Here is a 15,117-nt window from a genome sequence, read left to right on the forward strand (position 1 = left end):
GCAGCATTCTGTGATTTCTCCATTACCTCCTTCCCCCGCTGATATCTCCTACGGGCTTCCAATCCCTGTGCCCCCCTGTGTCCGCTCTTTTCTCACAAGCAGGCCGCCAGGCTGCTGTTAGAAATGTGCTCCTTTCCCTTTGGTCTTCCCAGGTCACTCAACCAATGAAAAGTGGGGTTCGACACCCATGCAGGGCTCTAGAAACTCATCAGTGTGTCATACATGGCCTCTGCCCTCAAGGAACTCACAGGAGGGTGGGAGGCAGACACAAATAACCACAATTCAAAACCTAGCTAAGTTTTGTTTCACAAGAATGACTCGGCAGATTAGGAACAGCATTGAAGCCGCCAATCCAGCCCCTTCTTCCCCTTGGGGAAGCATTAATGACCCTGAAATGAGAAGCCATAGCTCTTACCAGCCCCCTACCTACTCCCACTCCTTGTCCCCAAGCGAAACAGGAACCACAAACCCCAGCTTCCTCTCAAAGTGGCTGTGGCTTATGGGGAGGCGGAAATGGCTGAGGTGTGAATACAAGACCTGAGTCACTTGAGCTGCAGTTGCCACATGCACCCTCCCCCATCCCCAATTCTGAGGTCTCCTGCTCCCATTTTTTCCCTTTCTGGCTTCCGCCTTTGCCCTTTAGCTCAAAATATGCACCTGAGTTCCTTGTGGGGTGCACACCCATTTCCCAGCCTGGGCTGGAAGCTGCCATGGGCATTGCAGGAGGTGGGTAGGGCCTGGGGTAAGGATACGTCAAGGGGAAACAGGGGAAGAGGAAGTGCTTGGGTCCTGGGTAAGACTGGCTTGTCTTGGTGGGTGGGGACGGTCATTGTCAGCTTCTCTGGACACACAGACACAGACAGGATGGATTTCCTCCGGCTGCATCTCCCAGGGCTGCACCAGGCCTTGAGAGGGACACTGGTGAGAGGGGCAAAGAGATGCCAGGGACTTTCCCCCTGCTCCCCGGGACCTCATCTTCCCTCCTCCCTTTGAGTCTCTCAGACTGAGATTCCTTCCCTAGGATAAGGCAGCCTCTAAAGCAACCTTTCTGGATTTCAATCCTCCCCCCTCCACAAACCTATCCACATACCCCAATCTAGGCCCTTTCCTATTCCTTCTGCAGATCCTGTTGTCCTCCTCCCAGAACCCAGAACCCCTCCTCCTATTCTGAGTTCCTCTGTCCCAGGGCCCGCAGGAGAGAGCTGGGCCTTCCCTTAATGCCTTTGTCTTCCCCTCTCCCCATTCTTCTAGGATTCCTTAAGTACCTTTGTCTCCTACCTTTTGGGAGATGAGGTCCCCACTGTGGAGAGGGGAGAGGCGGGTGCAGCTCAGGAACTGGGGGAGGTGGCTACAGGAAGGCCAGGAAGAAGTGTAGAGGAGGAAGCCCAGGAGGCCCTGGAGGTTGTGGGAGGCAGCCAAAGCAAGGGGGACGGAGGACTGAGAGAGCCTGGAGAGGCTAGAAGACACCAGGAGGGAAGCTCAGCTACAGAACAGACCTGGAGTTGGGGAGAAGGCAGCTCCCATGGATCTCAAGGAGATAGGCAGGACACTGGGGCGCGGGAGGCAGTCAAGGCCTCCAGGTGCCAGGAGCCAAGTGCCCCCTTGGAGGCCAGAAAGAAGTCTGACGCAGGGTCTGAGGCTGGCCGAGACGGGAGCAGCCCAGCCCAGGAGAGTCAGGAGTGCAATGAGCAGGAAGTGAACAGAGAAGAGACACCGAGAACCTGGGAACAGGAGGAGGAGGAGGAGGAGGAGGAGGAGGAGGAGGAGGAGGAGGAGGAAGAGGTCAGGGCAAGAGAGCCAGGGGGGGCCAGAGGGGTGGAGTCAGAGTGGACCTGGCGTAGGGAGCCTGAGGGAAAGGCTGGTGCCCATGGCCAGAGGGCGGCAGGGGATGGCAGGGAGTCAGAACAGGCAGTCAAGGAGGCCGTTGCAGAGGAGACCCAGGGAGCTGGGGCCAAAGAGGCCGGGAGGGAAGGAGAGGTGGTGGCCGTGGAGAGGGATGGCCAAAGCACAGAGGCACCGGGGACTCAGGACCCAGGGGCAGCATCTGAGGATGGGGCAACCTTGGGCAGAGCGGTCAGGACAACCTCAGGTGGGGAGGAGGCCTGGGCAGTGTCAGGTGGGGAGGAGGCTGGGACAACCTCAGGCACAGAGGAGGCTGACTTCCCAGGAGTCAGGGAGACAGAAAATGGGGCAGTCCCAGGAGATAGGAGCCTAGAGGGTACCGGGAGAGTCTGGGCCCTAGGAGAGGCCTCTAGGGGAGCCCAGGAGGAGGACGTGGGTGGAAATAGAGAGGCTGAGGTGAGCCTGTGCCTGAAACAGACTCCGGCCCTGGGAACTGAAGGAATGGGAGAAGCCGCTGAGGTCCAGACAGCAGGGAAGGAGGCCGCGGAACGCCAGGGGTCGGAGTGGGAGGCAGGGGAGGGCTTTGAGGGTCAGGCAGATCAGGGGGGGAAAGAGGCCAAGGCAAGGCAAGACACAGAGACCAGGGCCGCTCAAGCCAGTCCGGAGGAAGCGGTGCAGGCACGGCGGGCCAAGGAGGAGGAGAAAGAGAGTGGCTGGGCCGCAGAGGCTGAGCCCTCCCAGGACCAGGTGGCAAACAAGGCTGAAGGTGGTGCTGACTTTGCGGCAGCCCCAAAGGCCACAGCGGAGAAGGAGTTTGGGGAGAGGAGGAGTGAGGAGGGAGCTCAGAGGGGTCGAGAAGAATTTGGGGTAGCGGGTGGTGGCCCAGAGCACAAGGTCACTGAAGTGTGGGACGCTGGGCAGGTAGGCGGCCTGCAGACCCCCGTGGAACACCCCGGGGAAGAGCAGCAGGTGAAGGAAGAGCTCTGGAGCATTCCAGCCCAGAGCAAAGGGGAGACAGAAAGGAGCCTGGAGGGCAGTGCCCGGCACACGGGGTATGTGAGGCCTGAGGCCGAAGTCTGGGAAAACCGGGGGAAAAGGGATGTGGAGAGAGGGAGTACCCAGGAGGAAAAAGTAGGTGTGGAAGAGGAGGGGGCGGCCGCGGGAGGCCAAGAGCCTGCACGGCCACAGGTCCTGGGGGCAGGCGGAGAGTGGAAGGAAGCGAAGGAAGCAGGGCGTGGAGCAGAGAGCCAGGAGCTGGGTGGAGGGCACGGGGCAGAGTTAGGGGCAGGCTGGTCCCTGGGTGAGCCGGATGCCAGAGAAACCGAGGGTGAGGAGGTGGGGGCCGCAGTGTCCTGGGAGGCAGAGCGAACACCCAGGGGAGGCGGGAGGCTGGAGGAGGCAGCGCCGAGCTCCCAGGACAGTGAGGACACACCGGCCAGTTCCTCGGCTGCCGGGATTGTGGAGCATAAGGCAGCTTCAGATGAGAGGGCTGCTGGGACTGGGGAAGGGCCTGAAAGAGAGACGGGGGAAGCGTGGGATGGGGCGTTTGGAAGAGGCTGGGACTCAGAAGGGAGAGAGGAAGCTGGCAGAGGTGCAGAGGCGATGGAGGCTGCAGAGGGAGAGAGCAGAGGCGGGCAGGCGTTTGGCCTGGAGGGCTCCGCAGACGAGGAGGTTCCTGGCAGAGGTGGCCAAGTGGAGGCTTTTGAGGCTGGGGAGGGTGAGCCAGGGGGGGAGTGGGTGGAGGCTGGGGAATCGGCAGTGGCAGACGGAAGCTGTGGGATGGGTGGCTTTACCTCGGGCTCCCAGGCAGTGAGGGCAGAGGGGACCATGGTCGTCGTGGAGGCCGAGGGGTTCCCAGAAGGGCAGATGCTGTTAGAAAAAGAGGCTGGGGCACAGGAGGCAAGGCAGCAGGGACGAGGCAGCGAGGGGCAGCGTGGGGACCACGGCCCTGAGGCAGAGGCACACATGCCCTGCGAAATGGAGGACGTGGAGGTGAGTGGACACCAGAGGCCAGAGGCCAGGGAGCTGGAGGCAGAAGACCTGGAGGACGCCCAGGGCCGGGAGGACCAGCCAGCAACCCAGGAGCCTGGGCCACGTGAAGAGGCTGCCCGTGGGGATGCTCAGGGCAGCTGGAGTGAGGTAAGGGCTCCGGGAAGGGTCCAGGGCCAAACAGACCAAAATCCTGAAGCCAGCCCCGTACCACTCAGTGCTCCCTCCCTGCAGGCTCTCCTCCCTGTGTCTCGCCTGGACGTCTCTGTCCCGCGGAGCCGTGTGCTCCTCTCCCGCAGCTCCTCACAGCGTCGCTCCAGGCCCTCTTTCCGGCGCGTCCCCGCCCCTGAGCAGCAGCAGGAGCCTGCCAGCCCCCCACCAGAGGAAGAGCTGTCAGCCCCTGAGCAGAGACTTCTCCACCCAGAGGAACCCCCAGAGCCAAGCCTCCCTAGGTCTGAAGGGACCCCAGTGCCAGCTAGGAGAAAGCCCCTGGGACACGGGTAAGCGCTGGGTGAAGTGACTGGGCTGGGCTGGGCTGGGCTGGGCAGGAGGCTCTGGACACTGGAGACCAGCTCCCAGCCTGTCTTCCATTTCCAGGTTTGGCTTTGCACACCCCGGCATGATGCAGGAACTGCAGGCCAGGCTGGGCCGGCCAAAGCCCCAGTGATGGCACTGAGACCCAGGAGCCAGGCCCTGAGTGAGAGGCGGAGGGCTCGGCTGAATGCTGCTCAGCCTGCCTCCTTCGGCCACTTGGATGCACCCTATCCACCCGCTGGGCCTCAGCTTCTTGCTGTTTCATCCACGAAGCAGACAGAACCAGCCATCTCTGAGAATCATGAACTTAAGGAATCTGACTCTCCATGGACCACCTGCCCCATGGGGACCACTGCTCACAGCCTGTCCTGACTCCCTCCCCAACCGGTCTGGGCAGCTGTCTGGAGGCCTGAGAGGGGACAGGGACAGTCTCCCACAGCCTCCCCTCTCCGCTTGCCCCCACTTCCCAAGCCCCTCCCCAAGCCGCGGAGAGCTGTGGGAGGAAGGCAAACCTCTGGGGTGAAGGCAGCCGGAGGAAAGGGGTGAGGAGGGCCTATGGAGCTCCATTTACAATCAAAGGTTTGATGTAAGTGAACCAGCCACCTTAAGGCTCCAAAATGGGAGCTCAGCCTCAGAACTCTGCTAGTTACTGTGGCAACCACCAACTGAGCAAGCCAGAGTGGAGGAAGGTAGGCCAGGAACCCCAACGTGTAGGAGCAGAGAGGGATCCAGGGTGGCCAGAGGCTGCAGAGTCCATTCTGCGCCCCCTTTGGGTATCAGACACCCCTTCTCTGAAAAGAAGCTGAGGCAGAGAGAGGGCGAGAGTGCTTTATTAGGCACCCAGAATGGCGGCCTCGCCGAGGACAGCCAGCAGGTCCCGAAACAATAAATATCCCATCATTTCCCTGAACAATAAATAAATATCCATGAAATAAATATCCAGCCAGGACTGGAGGGGCCTTAAGTTATTGGGGAGGGTCTGGGGAGGGAGGGCAGTGGAGTCCTGCCTTGTCTAAGGCAGGGAGCTGGTGGCTGTCCTGTTGGCCCAGACTCATTGTGAAATCCTAACCGGCGAGGGAAGGGGCTGAGAAACCACTCCATCAGGGCTGGGAGCCGGCCAGTGTTGGGCACCCCAAGGCCTGGCCTGGGTTCTTAGCTTGGGAGAGCAGCAGCAAGTCCCGCACGGCCCGCGACAAGACCAGCTCCAAGGAGTGCAGCAACTGGTAGGCATAGAGGAGCTGGGGCCAGGACATCCGGGCTGACGTCTGTGAGGGGCCGTCCAGGGCCCCTGGGGGCAGCCCCTTCCCCTCCACGTTCTCCTCCTCCTCGGGGAGGCTGAATCCTGCAGCCAGCACCTGTGAGGAGAGGCTCACGGTCAGAAAATGGTCCAGCTGAGATGCTGAGCGAATCCTTGCTCCTTTACGTGCCTAGTGGTGCCACATGATGTCAGAAACCATAAAGCTGTGATTTCCCTACTTCAGCTCTTCCATTATGTCATCACCTCGTGTACCCTGCCTGGTTTTTTTTTGTTTCAAGAAAATGGAAGTCACAGAGCAAGCTGGTGCTTGCGGAAGGAGCTGGCTCACTCATCCAGGATTGCTCTAGGCCAGTGATGGTGAACCTATGACACGCGTGTCAGAGGTGACAGGCGAACTCATTTTTTTGGTTGATTTTTCTTTGTTAAATGGCATTTAAATATATAAAATAAATATCAAAAATATAAGTCTTTGTTTTACTATGGTTGCAAATATCAAAAAATTTCTATATGTGACACGGCACCAGAGTTAAGTTAGGGTTTTTCAAAATGCTGACACGCCGAGCTCAAAAGGTTCGCCATCACTGCTCTAGGCACTGGGGTTCTGGAAATTCCTCTCTTAAGGGTCATCTTAGGATCAGAAATGGGCAGAAAGGTGATACAGCTTGTCTTTCTGCTGCTTGCACTTTTGATTCTCCTTTTAATAAAGGTAACATTCTTATTTCCCTGTGACATGTTCAGCAGGACCTGATGATGTCAGAGGATGACAGGGAAAAGGGAACCGACTTTGTTATTGGTCCTGCTGTGCTGGGTGCTGTGCTGGGTGCTTCAGAGCTGTTCTCTCATTTAAGACCAAGACCCCAAGAGATTCAGGTAGAGCCAGGACCTGCTGCAGCCACACACACACACACACACACACACACACACACATCCTTCACACGTACACACTGGGAGGATCTGGAGGATCTCCCTTCAGACTTACCCCACCTGTGGGCATAGGGGTATTTTTAAAAGGGAGCCAATAACTCCCAGTTTTGGTCTCTGGGGGTCAAGGAGGGTGGGTGGGTACTCTACCTGGAAGCGAAGATGCCGCTGCAAATCTCGGAGATCCAGCCTCATGGCCCACAGCTTTATCTTCTCTGAGCTGGTCCAGCTTCCCTGGGTCCCCAGCCCTCCCAATAGGGCTTGAAAGGGGTGCAGTGTCATGGAGAGGAAGAACAGTCGCTCTGATCCCTGTGGAAGCAGAGGGAAGGGGTCAGAAAAGGTCCTCAGGGCAAGGATGACCCACTTCCAACCCAACCTCCTGTCTCTCTGGGCCCCGTTCCCATCCCAAACTCTACCCGAATACCTGTTCTGATCCTCAACTTCATCTCCTCCTGTTCTTCCCTTCACTCATCACCAATCTACTCTCCGCTGTCTTTGACCTCTATCCTATCTTCTTTCGCAGCCTCACTTTCAGTTGCATGTACGACCTCATATCGAACACCAACCCCATCTCCACTGTCTTATCACTCTCTACCCACAAACACATTTTATTCCTGTCTTCACCATCCCATCCTATCTCCATCTCCTCACCTGTTTCAGTCTGTCTCCAACCTCTTTCCTATCCTTACTCCCATTCCTATTCCCAATTAGATTCCTTAACCATATGTCCGGACTCACTCTCTTTATCCCATCTCCAACTCCATCCCAACCCCATTCCATTCCCATCCTCACCAGTAATCCACACCCCTTCTCATCCCCAACCTTTTTCCTATTTCCAGCCTCTCCCCATTCTCATCCCTCCTCCATACTAATTTCTATTCCTAATCCCATTCCATTCCCACCCCACCTCTTTCCATGCCCAGCTTCACTTTTACCTTCTTTTTAACTCCATTTCTTTATTCAGCTTCATCTTTATATCGGATGACATACTTAACCTCATCCAGACTGTCCTTCAATTTATTCACAAATCTATCTTCAGTTCAATCCCTGATTTCATCTCTATCCACCCAGCCCAGCTTTATTGCCAGCTCACTTGCAGCCGCCCCCCCCCCCCCCACAACCTCTCCCACTCACAGAGAGGCTGCACCAGGCCTGGAAGGTCAGGGAAACATTGGGGAGCTGCTGTCCCAGGGGCAGGAGGTCCAGGTTCACTCCTGGCAGGTGAGCTTCAGCCTGTAGGGCAAGGTCTGTTAGTGGGGGCCAGATGGGAGTGAGGGTCTGTCCATCCCCAGAGCCAGTTGCATTAGGGAAACTCACAAAGCGGTGGGCCTGGGCCTGAACCTCGGACAGTAGCTTCCTGGCAAGATGCAGGCTGACCTTGAACTCCTCCTCTAGGCTCAGGGGGAGTCTCCCTGGGGGCCTTGGAAATCCCCAGACACCAGCTCGAGCCAGGAGCAAGGAGAGCAGCAAAAGGCCAAGCCCTGGAGAGATGAGGAGAGGGTGGGCAAAATGAGGGGAGAGCTTGAGGAGAACTTGCGAGAAGGGAGAACTCAAGAGAAGGTGCCTTTTCTGAGCCTGTGCTATGGGCCTGTGTATCATCCCACTGACCCCTCAAAAACCACTAACGGAGGGAAGCTACTGAAGACACCATATGGCACATCTGTGTGACTGAAAGGCAGTGCCCTTTCCCCCAGGCAGACAGAGCCTTGCACAGCCCCCACTAACTCCCTTGGCTAAGTGTCTTTTCCAGTGAACTAACTGCACAACTCTGTGTGACAGCCTGGGTGCTAGTATTCTTCCCATTTTGCAGATCTGGACTCCGGATCTGTCCAGATGCAGACCTGTGAGCTTCCCCCAGGGATCTGAGAGCAGGCACCACCTCCCCTGGAACAGGCACTCTGTTCTGCCAAGGATTCCTCGGGCTTGGCCTCGGGCCCCAGAGTGGCTGGCAATGCTGGAGGCTCTACCCAAGGGAGTCAGAGGGCAGACCAATCGATCGGGCGCTACCAAGGCGAGTGGGTCGCTCTGCAGTGCGGGAGGAACAGGGGTGCCGGGAGGGGGAGGAGGCCTGGAACGGGAGGTAGAGCCTGTTTCTCATTTGGATTCTTTCCTCAAGCAAGTCACCTCTTATTTCTGTGCCTCAGGCTCCCAGTCTGTAAAATGGGGGAGTCGGACTAGCTGATTTCTGAAAGTGCTTCCTGTCCTGTGTTTCCTGAGCAAAAGGAAGAGGCACAACGGGGCGGGAGCTCTGGGAAGAGAGCAGCGTTCAGCGGTTTCTCCCTCAGGGAGAGGAAACCTAGCAATCACTGGGTTACACAATTCTCCTCGAAACACAAACCAAAACAGTCCCTAAGCCTGTTCCTGCTCGCCCCCTCTCCCTGCCTCTTCCCTGTCTGTTCTTGATCCTTCGCCCTATGCTCTGCTCCTCAAAATGTCCTCCCCGTAAAGACCACGGGGAGTTTCTGGGTAGGTCCCCCTCCCCCATGGACTTCCAGAGAGGGCTTCCAGTGCCTGGCTCTCAAATTTCCAGGCTCCCTGGCTTGGGGGCCACTCTGGGCTCCTGGAGACTTTGGGCAGAGTGGGGTTTTTCCCAGATCTGTGTTGAGGGAGAGGGGTGCCCAGACTGGTGGATATGGCCCACCCAGAAATGAGCTGTGTCATTTCCTACTGACCCTCCACTTCCTGCCTGAGCTCTGGAGCCCCCAGACCCTTCCCTTGGCAGACAGTCCTGGGTCCTTGGTCCTGGCCATGGAAGGTTCTGTCCCATCCTTTAGTCCTTGGTCCCAACTCTGACCCTGCTATCTGCTCTGGTCCCAGCCTCCGAGTCCTTCAGTCTCCAACTGCAGAATGGACCCCCCCCAGGCTTCGAACTACAGACCCCTGTAGTTAGGCTGCTGATGCCTTGGCCACAGCCCCTGACATGAGCCAACTATTCCTGCTGTTCTTCCTCTAACCAGCCCCAGTGCTCAGCCAAGCTTATTCACTCCAACCCAACTCTTCATTTACCTGCCAGGTCTGGGTTCTGATCAACCTGCCTGTCCAACTCTCTCCATCCATGCCAACCAAACTGTCTCATCCATCCTCTATCCAGTCGCGGCTGAACCATCACCTGACTGTCCAGCCCTTCTTCCCCCTCCATGCCGGCCTCCTTCCCATCCTTCCGTCAGCTGTATCCTTAGTCTGCCAAATAGTAGCCCCTCAGCCCTTCACCCCCACCCACACCAGCCAAGCTCTCCCACCCTCTGCCCAGTCTCAGCCAAGCCTCCCACCCCTCTGCCCCAAGCCCTGGCCTCAAACTCACGCCAGCCAAGGTCGCCTGCCTTCTGGCCCATGGCAGGGCCCAGCCTCTTTGGCCACCATCTCCCGGGCCGGGGGAGTCTTATACTGGGGGCTGTGCCCAGTTTCACTTTCCGTGCTGCTTGTACTTTCAGCTTTGCTTTAACTCAGTCTTCCCTCCTCACCACCCCTTGCTAAATGGGGAAATGTAATTTCCCTTCCCAGAGGGGGTGTGGTGGGGGATGGTGGGAAGCTGGGGTTCTGTCAATCCAAGCTGATGACCCTGCTGAGCTCCAGGTCCAGTCTTCCCCTCACTTCCCCACTCTCAGGTGAGCCACCTGCTCTATTTGCTGGTAGGTCCCAGAGACTTGAATTCCCTCCTGTTTCTCTGCTCTGTCGTCATCGTTCTAGTGCCATCACCAGCCTACTGTCCTTCAAAAGATGAATGGCCAGGTAAGATGACTGTCCATCAGAGGGGATTTAGGGTCTTACTCTCTTCTGGTTTACCAGATGGCTGAGGAAGGGAATACAAGGGAAGTTGGGGCTCATTGGGTGGCTGGGATGGGGCTTTGTGTGGGGCAGAGGGGTCTCAGTCTGGGCAGAGTCAGGGCTCAGTCTACAGCCTAGGTCAGGGCTTGATGAGAAGTTTAATTCAGGGCCAAGTACTCAGTCTTTCGCCAAGATCAGAGTCAGATCTTGAATTAGAACTCACTCTATAATTGGGATCAGAACATGGTCTAGGGTTGGACTCAGAGCTTTGTCTGGGGCTAGCATCCTGGCTCTGTGTTTGGGGTCAGAGCTATTAATGGCCTGGGGGCTCTATGGGGGATGAACTAGGGTTGGGCTCAGTCCAGAGAGGGTACAGAGCTCGGTCTGTGGTCAAGGTTCTGACAGCTTGTGACTCAGGTCAGGGCTGGGATAAGAGCTCAGTTGATGAGCAGGTTAGGGCCCAGCCTGTGGCCAGGTTGGGTTGTGTGAGGTCAGGACCAGGCCTCAGCCAGATTCCAGAATAGTTTCTGCTCTGTAGACAGCTGTCAAGGCTGGGTTGCATCAACCACAGATCTTCCTTCCAGCACAGCCCCGCCCTAAGCCCCACCCTGGATTTCCCATCTTCAGGGAGAAAATGGGGGTTTCTTGGTCTTCCCCAAGGCCCACTGCTGCCAGTTTCCTTTTGGGACCTGCGGGGTTTCCCTATTGGGTCCCTGCTGTGAGACAGAAACCAAGGGGGCTTCCCCTTCCTATGCCCTGTCTCCTCAGCCCTGCCTTGGCACTGCTCACCAGGGTAGCCTGGGACCAACTGCCAGGGAAGTACCAGCACCAGCCAGGACTCAATCCCTGAGGACTGTGGAGGAGGAGGAGAAGGAAGAGTGATTGGCACTTGTCTAGCCCAGACTGGTTTCCCTTGCTGTGCCCCCAGTGGTGGCAGCTAATTCCCCCCGCCCCCCCATGCCATTCACCTGGTGCTCCCTGCTGGAGGAGGGGGTCCTACACATCCTTAGGCTCATGGTGAGGACCAACAGAGGCTCTGGCTGGCTTTCCTTACATCCCCAAGTCTTGCCATCATCCTAGAGACATGCCCACACACTCACTCCCTGACCATAGCCATGCCTGACCTCTCAAATCCTGAACCCCATCTCTTGCTCTCTGGCCCTCCCAACCTTCTCTTAGGGTTCCCCGAGACCTCTGCCCCTTGCTGCTTCTCTGCCCTCCTCAGTCAGGCTGCAGCTGGCTCCTCCAGCCTCACCTCTCACTTCCACTCCACTCCCGCTCCAGCCCCTGGAGCTTCATGCTTGAACACGATGAGCCACCTCATACTTCTTTGCCTTTGCACAAGCTGGTCTCTGCCTAGAATGCCCTCCCTGCCTTATAGGTCTTGTCACAGGCTTCCCCCTGAATGGCTTATTCTTTCCTGTCATAAAGCTTGTCTGCAATGGGCATTGAACGTTTGCTTATCTCGCGCACTCTCTCCTCACTCATACCGCTCCCAGCCATACTGGCCTCCTCGTTGCTCCTAGAACATGCCAGGCATGCTCCTGCTTCAGGGCCTTTGCACTGCTGTTCCTTCTGCCTGAACACCCTTCTTCCAGATATCTGCAAAGCGTACCCTCGCCTTACAATCTCTGCTCCAATGTCAAGTTCTCAAATAGCGTCTTTAGGGACCACCCTACTAAAAACTGCAACCCTGCCACCAGCCCCCTCTACTTCTCTCCTGCATTTTCCCCCCTGCATAGCATTTTATTTTATTTTATTTTTTTAAAATATATTTTATTGATTTTTTACAGAGAGGAAGGGAGAGAGATAGAGAGTTAGAAACATCGATGAGAGAGAAACATCGATCAGCTGCCCCCTGCACATCTCCTATTAGTGATGTGCCTGCAACCCAGGTACATGCCCTTGACCGGAATCGAACCTGGGACCCTTCAGTCCGCAGGCCGACGCTCTATCCACTGAGCCAAACCGGTTTCGGCAGCATTTTAGATATATAATATTTTTAGATATTTAACATTTTCTCAATCATTTTTCGTTTGTCTTCATGTACATGAAGATGTGGGTTCCAGAAAGGTGGGGATTTTTGCCTGTTTTGTGCCCTGATGTGTCCCCAGTAGCTGACAATAGTAGGTTCATGTTTACTCACCCAACAAATCTGTCTTCCGCCCCGAGGGCCTCATCGAGGTTCTGCTCAGGCTGGTGATGTGTAAGCCGCCGGGGGAGCAGCAGGTCTGGAGCCAGCCTGAGCCCTGAGGTCTCACTGCCAGCCTCCTCCCACTCTGGCCAAGGCTGGGGGCACCTGGCCATGGCCCTGGCTGATGATCTTAGCAGAACCTTGACAAGAAGCCAGAGCGCTAGTGAGGGCCCCGCCAGCCTCTGCCCACATCCTTGGAGGATGGGCCTGGGCCCATCTCTGCCTACCTGGGCCTCAGTTCCCACAGTAAGATCTTGGTTGGTGGGCTGAGGCGTGGGCTGGGGCCAGTGGGAAGCGGAAGGGATGCGGAGAGGGGTGAGAGCTGCAGGAAAGGAAGCCAAGAATCCCGTGCGGACTGCAGTGTGCAGCTAACCCCGGGGCCTCAGGTGACTCACAGGCCTGCCTTGGACCTCCGTTTCCTCATGGAAAAGTAATAGCAGTTTTCAAATGCTGCCGCTATTATTATGGAGAGAATGAAAACCTAGAGGATGTTTAAAAAGAGAAAGAACCATACACCCATTTCCTGATTGTTTTCCAAGCCCTGACCCAGCTCTGGCCTGTGGAGCACTCCACGGGGTTGCCTGGGAATCCTGAGCTCAGGAACCAGAAGCTTCAGATGTGACATCAGGATGGAGTCAGGAAGGGAAATGTCTTATTCAAGGCCACCCAGTGGATCAGTGACAGAAGGAAGACTGGAACTCAAGTGGGGAATCCCTGGGCCCTGTGATGTCATCATCGTTGAGGCTTGGAACAAATCCCTAAGTGAAACCAAGATGGGCTTTAGTGCAGGCGGGAAGGCTGGGGGGAGGTGAGGGTGGAGCTGGGGCCACACCTCTGAGTCTCCCGCACAGAGGATATGAGACCCTGAGGCTAGGCACTGCACCGCCCACCCCCTCCCAGGAGAGTGGGGGTGGGGTGGGGTGGGGGACGGCGGGTGGTGGTGGTGGTGGTGGAGGTGGATGAGGCCTGGAGTCCCATGATCACTGGATCTCTCTCCCATCGTTCACATGCACCCACCCCACCCCACACCCAGGGCCTAGCAGGATTTATTTGTACCCTTCCCACCCACCTTTGACTCTGGGAGAGGGAGCCTGGCGAGGGGAAAGGGTCCCACCTCTCTTTTCCCCATGAGGCCATGGCAGGCACGTGGGAGGGCTGAAAGGGGGTGGGAGGACTTCCCGTGGACAGGATGGTCATCCCTGGGTGTTCTCTGTGAACTCCACAGGAACACAAGGCGGGAAGGCTGTGCTGCGCAGGCCGCGAGGAGAAGGTGGGAGGCCAGGTTTGTTGAGCACCAGGAAGGAAGAGCCGAAAGCCCAGCAGGAGGGCTACAGAGGAAAAGCACCAGCCCGGGGAAGAAAAGTCCCGGGTTGAGTCCCGGCTCTGCTCTGCCCTTTCCCATGTACACCCTCTTGAGCAAGATGCTCCAAACACGCGATGCCTCGGTTTCCCCATCTGCAGAATGGGGCCCACCTCTCAGCCCATGAGCGGAGGCAAACCTGGGAGGCTGCAGGGTGCCATGGATCAGACAGCCCCGCTCTCCTTTCACAGCTCCAACACTTGCCAGTGCGACTAGGCACAAACCTCCCTGTGCTTGGCTCATCTACCAGGTGGGTACGCCACTCCTACCAGCGGACAGGACTGCTGTGACAATGATGCACATAGACAATTGGCACTGCCACTCAGTAGCTGTGTGATCGTAGGCAAGTTATTTAACCTCTCTGTGCCTCAGTTTCATCATCTCTAGCATGAGGAACATAATATAAGACTGTTTAGAGCAGTGGTTCTCAACCCTCTGGCCCTTTAAATACAGCTCCTCATGTTGTGACCCAACCATAAAATTATTTTCGTTGCTACTTCATAACTGTAATGTTACTACTGTTATGAATCGTCATGTAAATATCTGATATACAGGATGGTCTTAGGCGACCCCTGTGAAAGGGTCGTTTGACCGCCAAAGGGGTCGCGACCCACAGGTTGAGAACCGCTGGTTTGGAAGCCTCAATGAGCTATTGTTTGTAAAGTGCTTAGAACAGGGCCGGCCATGTGACCAGACCGTAGGTTTTAGCTATTATTAGTAACATAAGGTCTGACCTACAAGGAAGCTCTCAAAAATAAATACACGGGGGCCACAGGCAGAAGGGACCTGCAGCAGAAATCTCAGGGAGCGAGCCCATTGGGCGCTGGGCCCTGTGTGGACAGCCACTGCTCTGAGGACCTCTGGGAACACACACTTCCAGGCCAGGTGATGCTCTACCAGGCCTCCCTATGAGAGGACTTGGAATACAGACCCTGGGCTGAGCCTCAGGGCAAGCCATGTCAGGTGTCTGAGAGGGGCAGACATGCCCTGGGCAGAGAGACGCCAGGTCCTTCAGCAGCCCTCACCTCCAAGGTGGACACTGGGCCCCACTCCCAAACTGGGGCCCTCACCTGGCAGCCTCTGTGAAGTGTCAGCCCCCCTGGCCGCCAGATCCCTTGCTTGTCCTGCCCACTGCATGCGGAACCCCAGGAACGGAGCACACCCCCTGCTGATATTTTTATGTGCTATCTTATTCATACAAAAGAAGTATACCAGTTAATAATGCGGATTTTTTTTTCCAATAGATGGAGTTAC

At 56.7% G+C, this 15,117-nt stretch overlaps 2 protein-coding genes across 2 annotated transcripts; one reads left to right on the forward strand and one right to left on the reverse strand.

Annotated features, from left to right (window-relative positions):
* Positions 1–564: 564 nt before the first annotated feature.
* APOBR (apolipoprotein B receptor) lies at positions 565–6,066 on the forward strand (the record flags this gene model as incomplete). Its single annotated transcript, XM_081090104.1, has 4 exons — positions 565–726; positions 1,252–3,981; positions 4,066–4,331; positions 4,429–6,066. The coding sequence occupies 4 exons, from the start codon at positions 565–567 to the stop codon at positions 4,496–4,498; spliced, it is 3,228 nt and encodes a 1,075-aa protein (XP_080946230.1). The 3' UTR covers positions 4,499–6,066.
* IL27 (interleukin 27) lies at positions 5,180–14,234 on the reverse strand. The gene is made up of 5 exons (XM_081090105.1): positions 12,456–14,234; positions 7,862–8,025; positions 7,679–7,777; positions 6,695–6,853; positions 5,180–5,720 (listed from the first exon to the last, which is right to left on the reverse strand). The coding sequence occupies exons 1-5, from the start codon at positions 12,487–12,489 to the stop codon at positions 5,466–5,468; spliced, it is 711 nt and encodes a 236-aa protein (XP_080946231.1). The 5' UTR covers positions 12,490–14,234; the 3' UTR covers positions 5,180–5,465.
* Positions 14,235–15,117: the final 883 nt, after the last annotated feature.

This window comes from Myotis nattereri, assembly GCF_964212035.1.
Source record: "Myotis nattereri genome assembly, chromosome: 4".
Lineage (NCBI taxonomy): Eukaryota > Metazoa > Chordata > Mammalia > Chiroptera > Vespertilionidae > Myotis > Myotis nattereri.

Bases quoted from the DNA above. Each gene is read 5' to 3' on its own strand.
- IL27 (XM_081090105.1), bottom strand. From the start codon at position 12,489: ATGAGGCCCTCGGGGCGGAAGACAGATTTGTTGG. The intron at 8,026-12,455 runs GTGAGTAAACAT...TCATCTCTCCAG, and splicing joins GCGGAAGACAGATTTGTTGG to GGCTTGGCCTTTTGCTGCTC. The intron at 7,778-7,861 runs GTGAGTTTCCCT...CTTGCCCTACAG, and splicing joins AGGCCCAGGCCCACCGCTTT to GCTGAAGCTCACCTGCCAGG.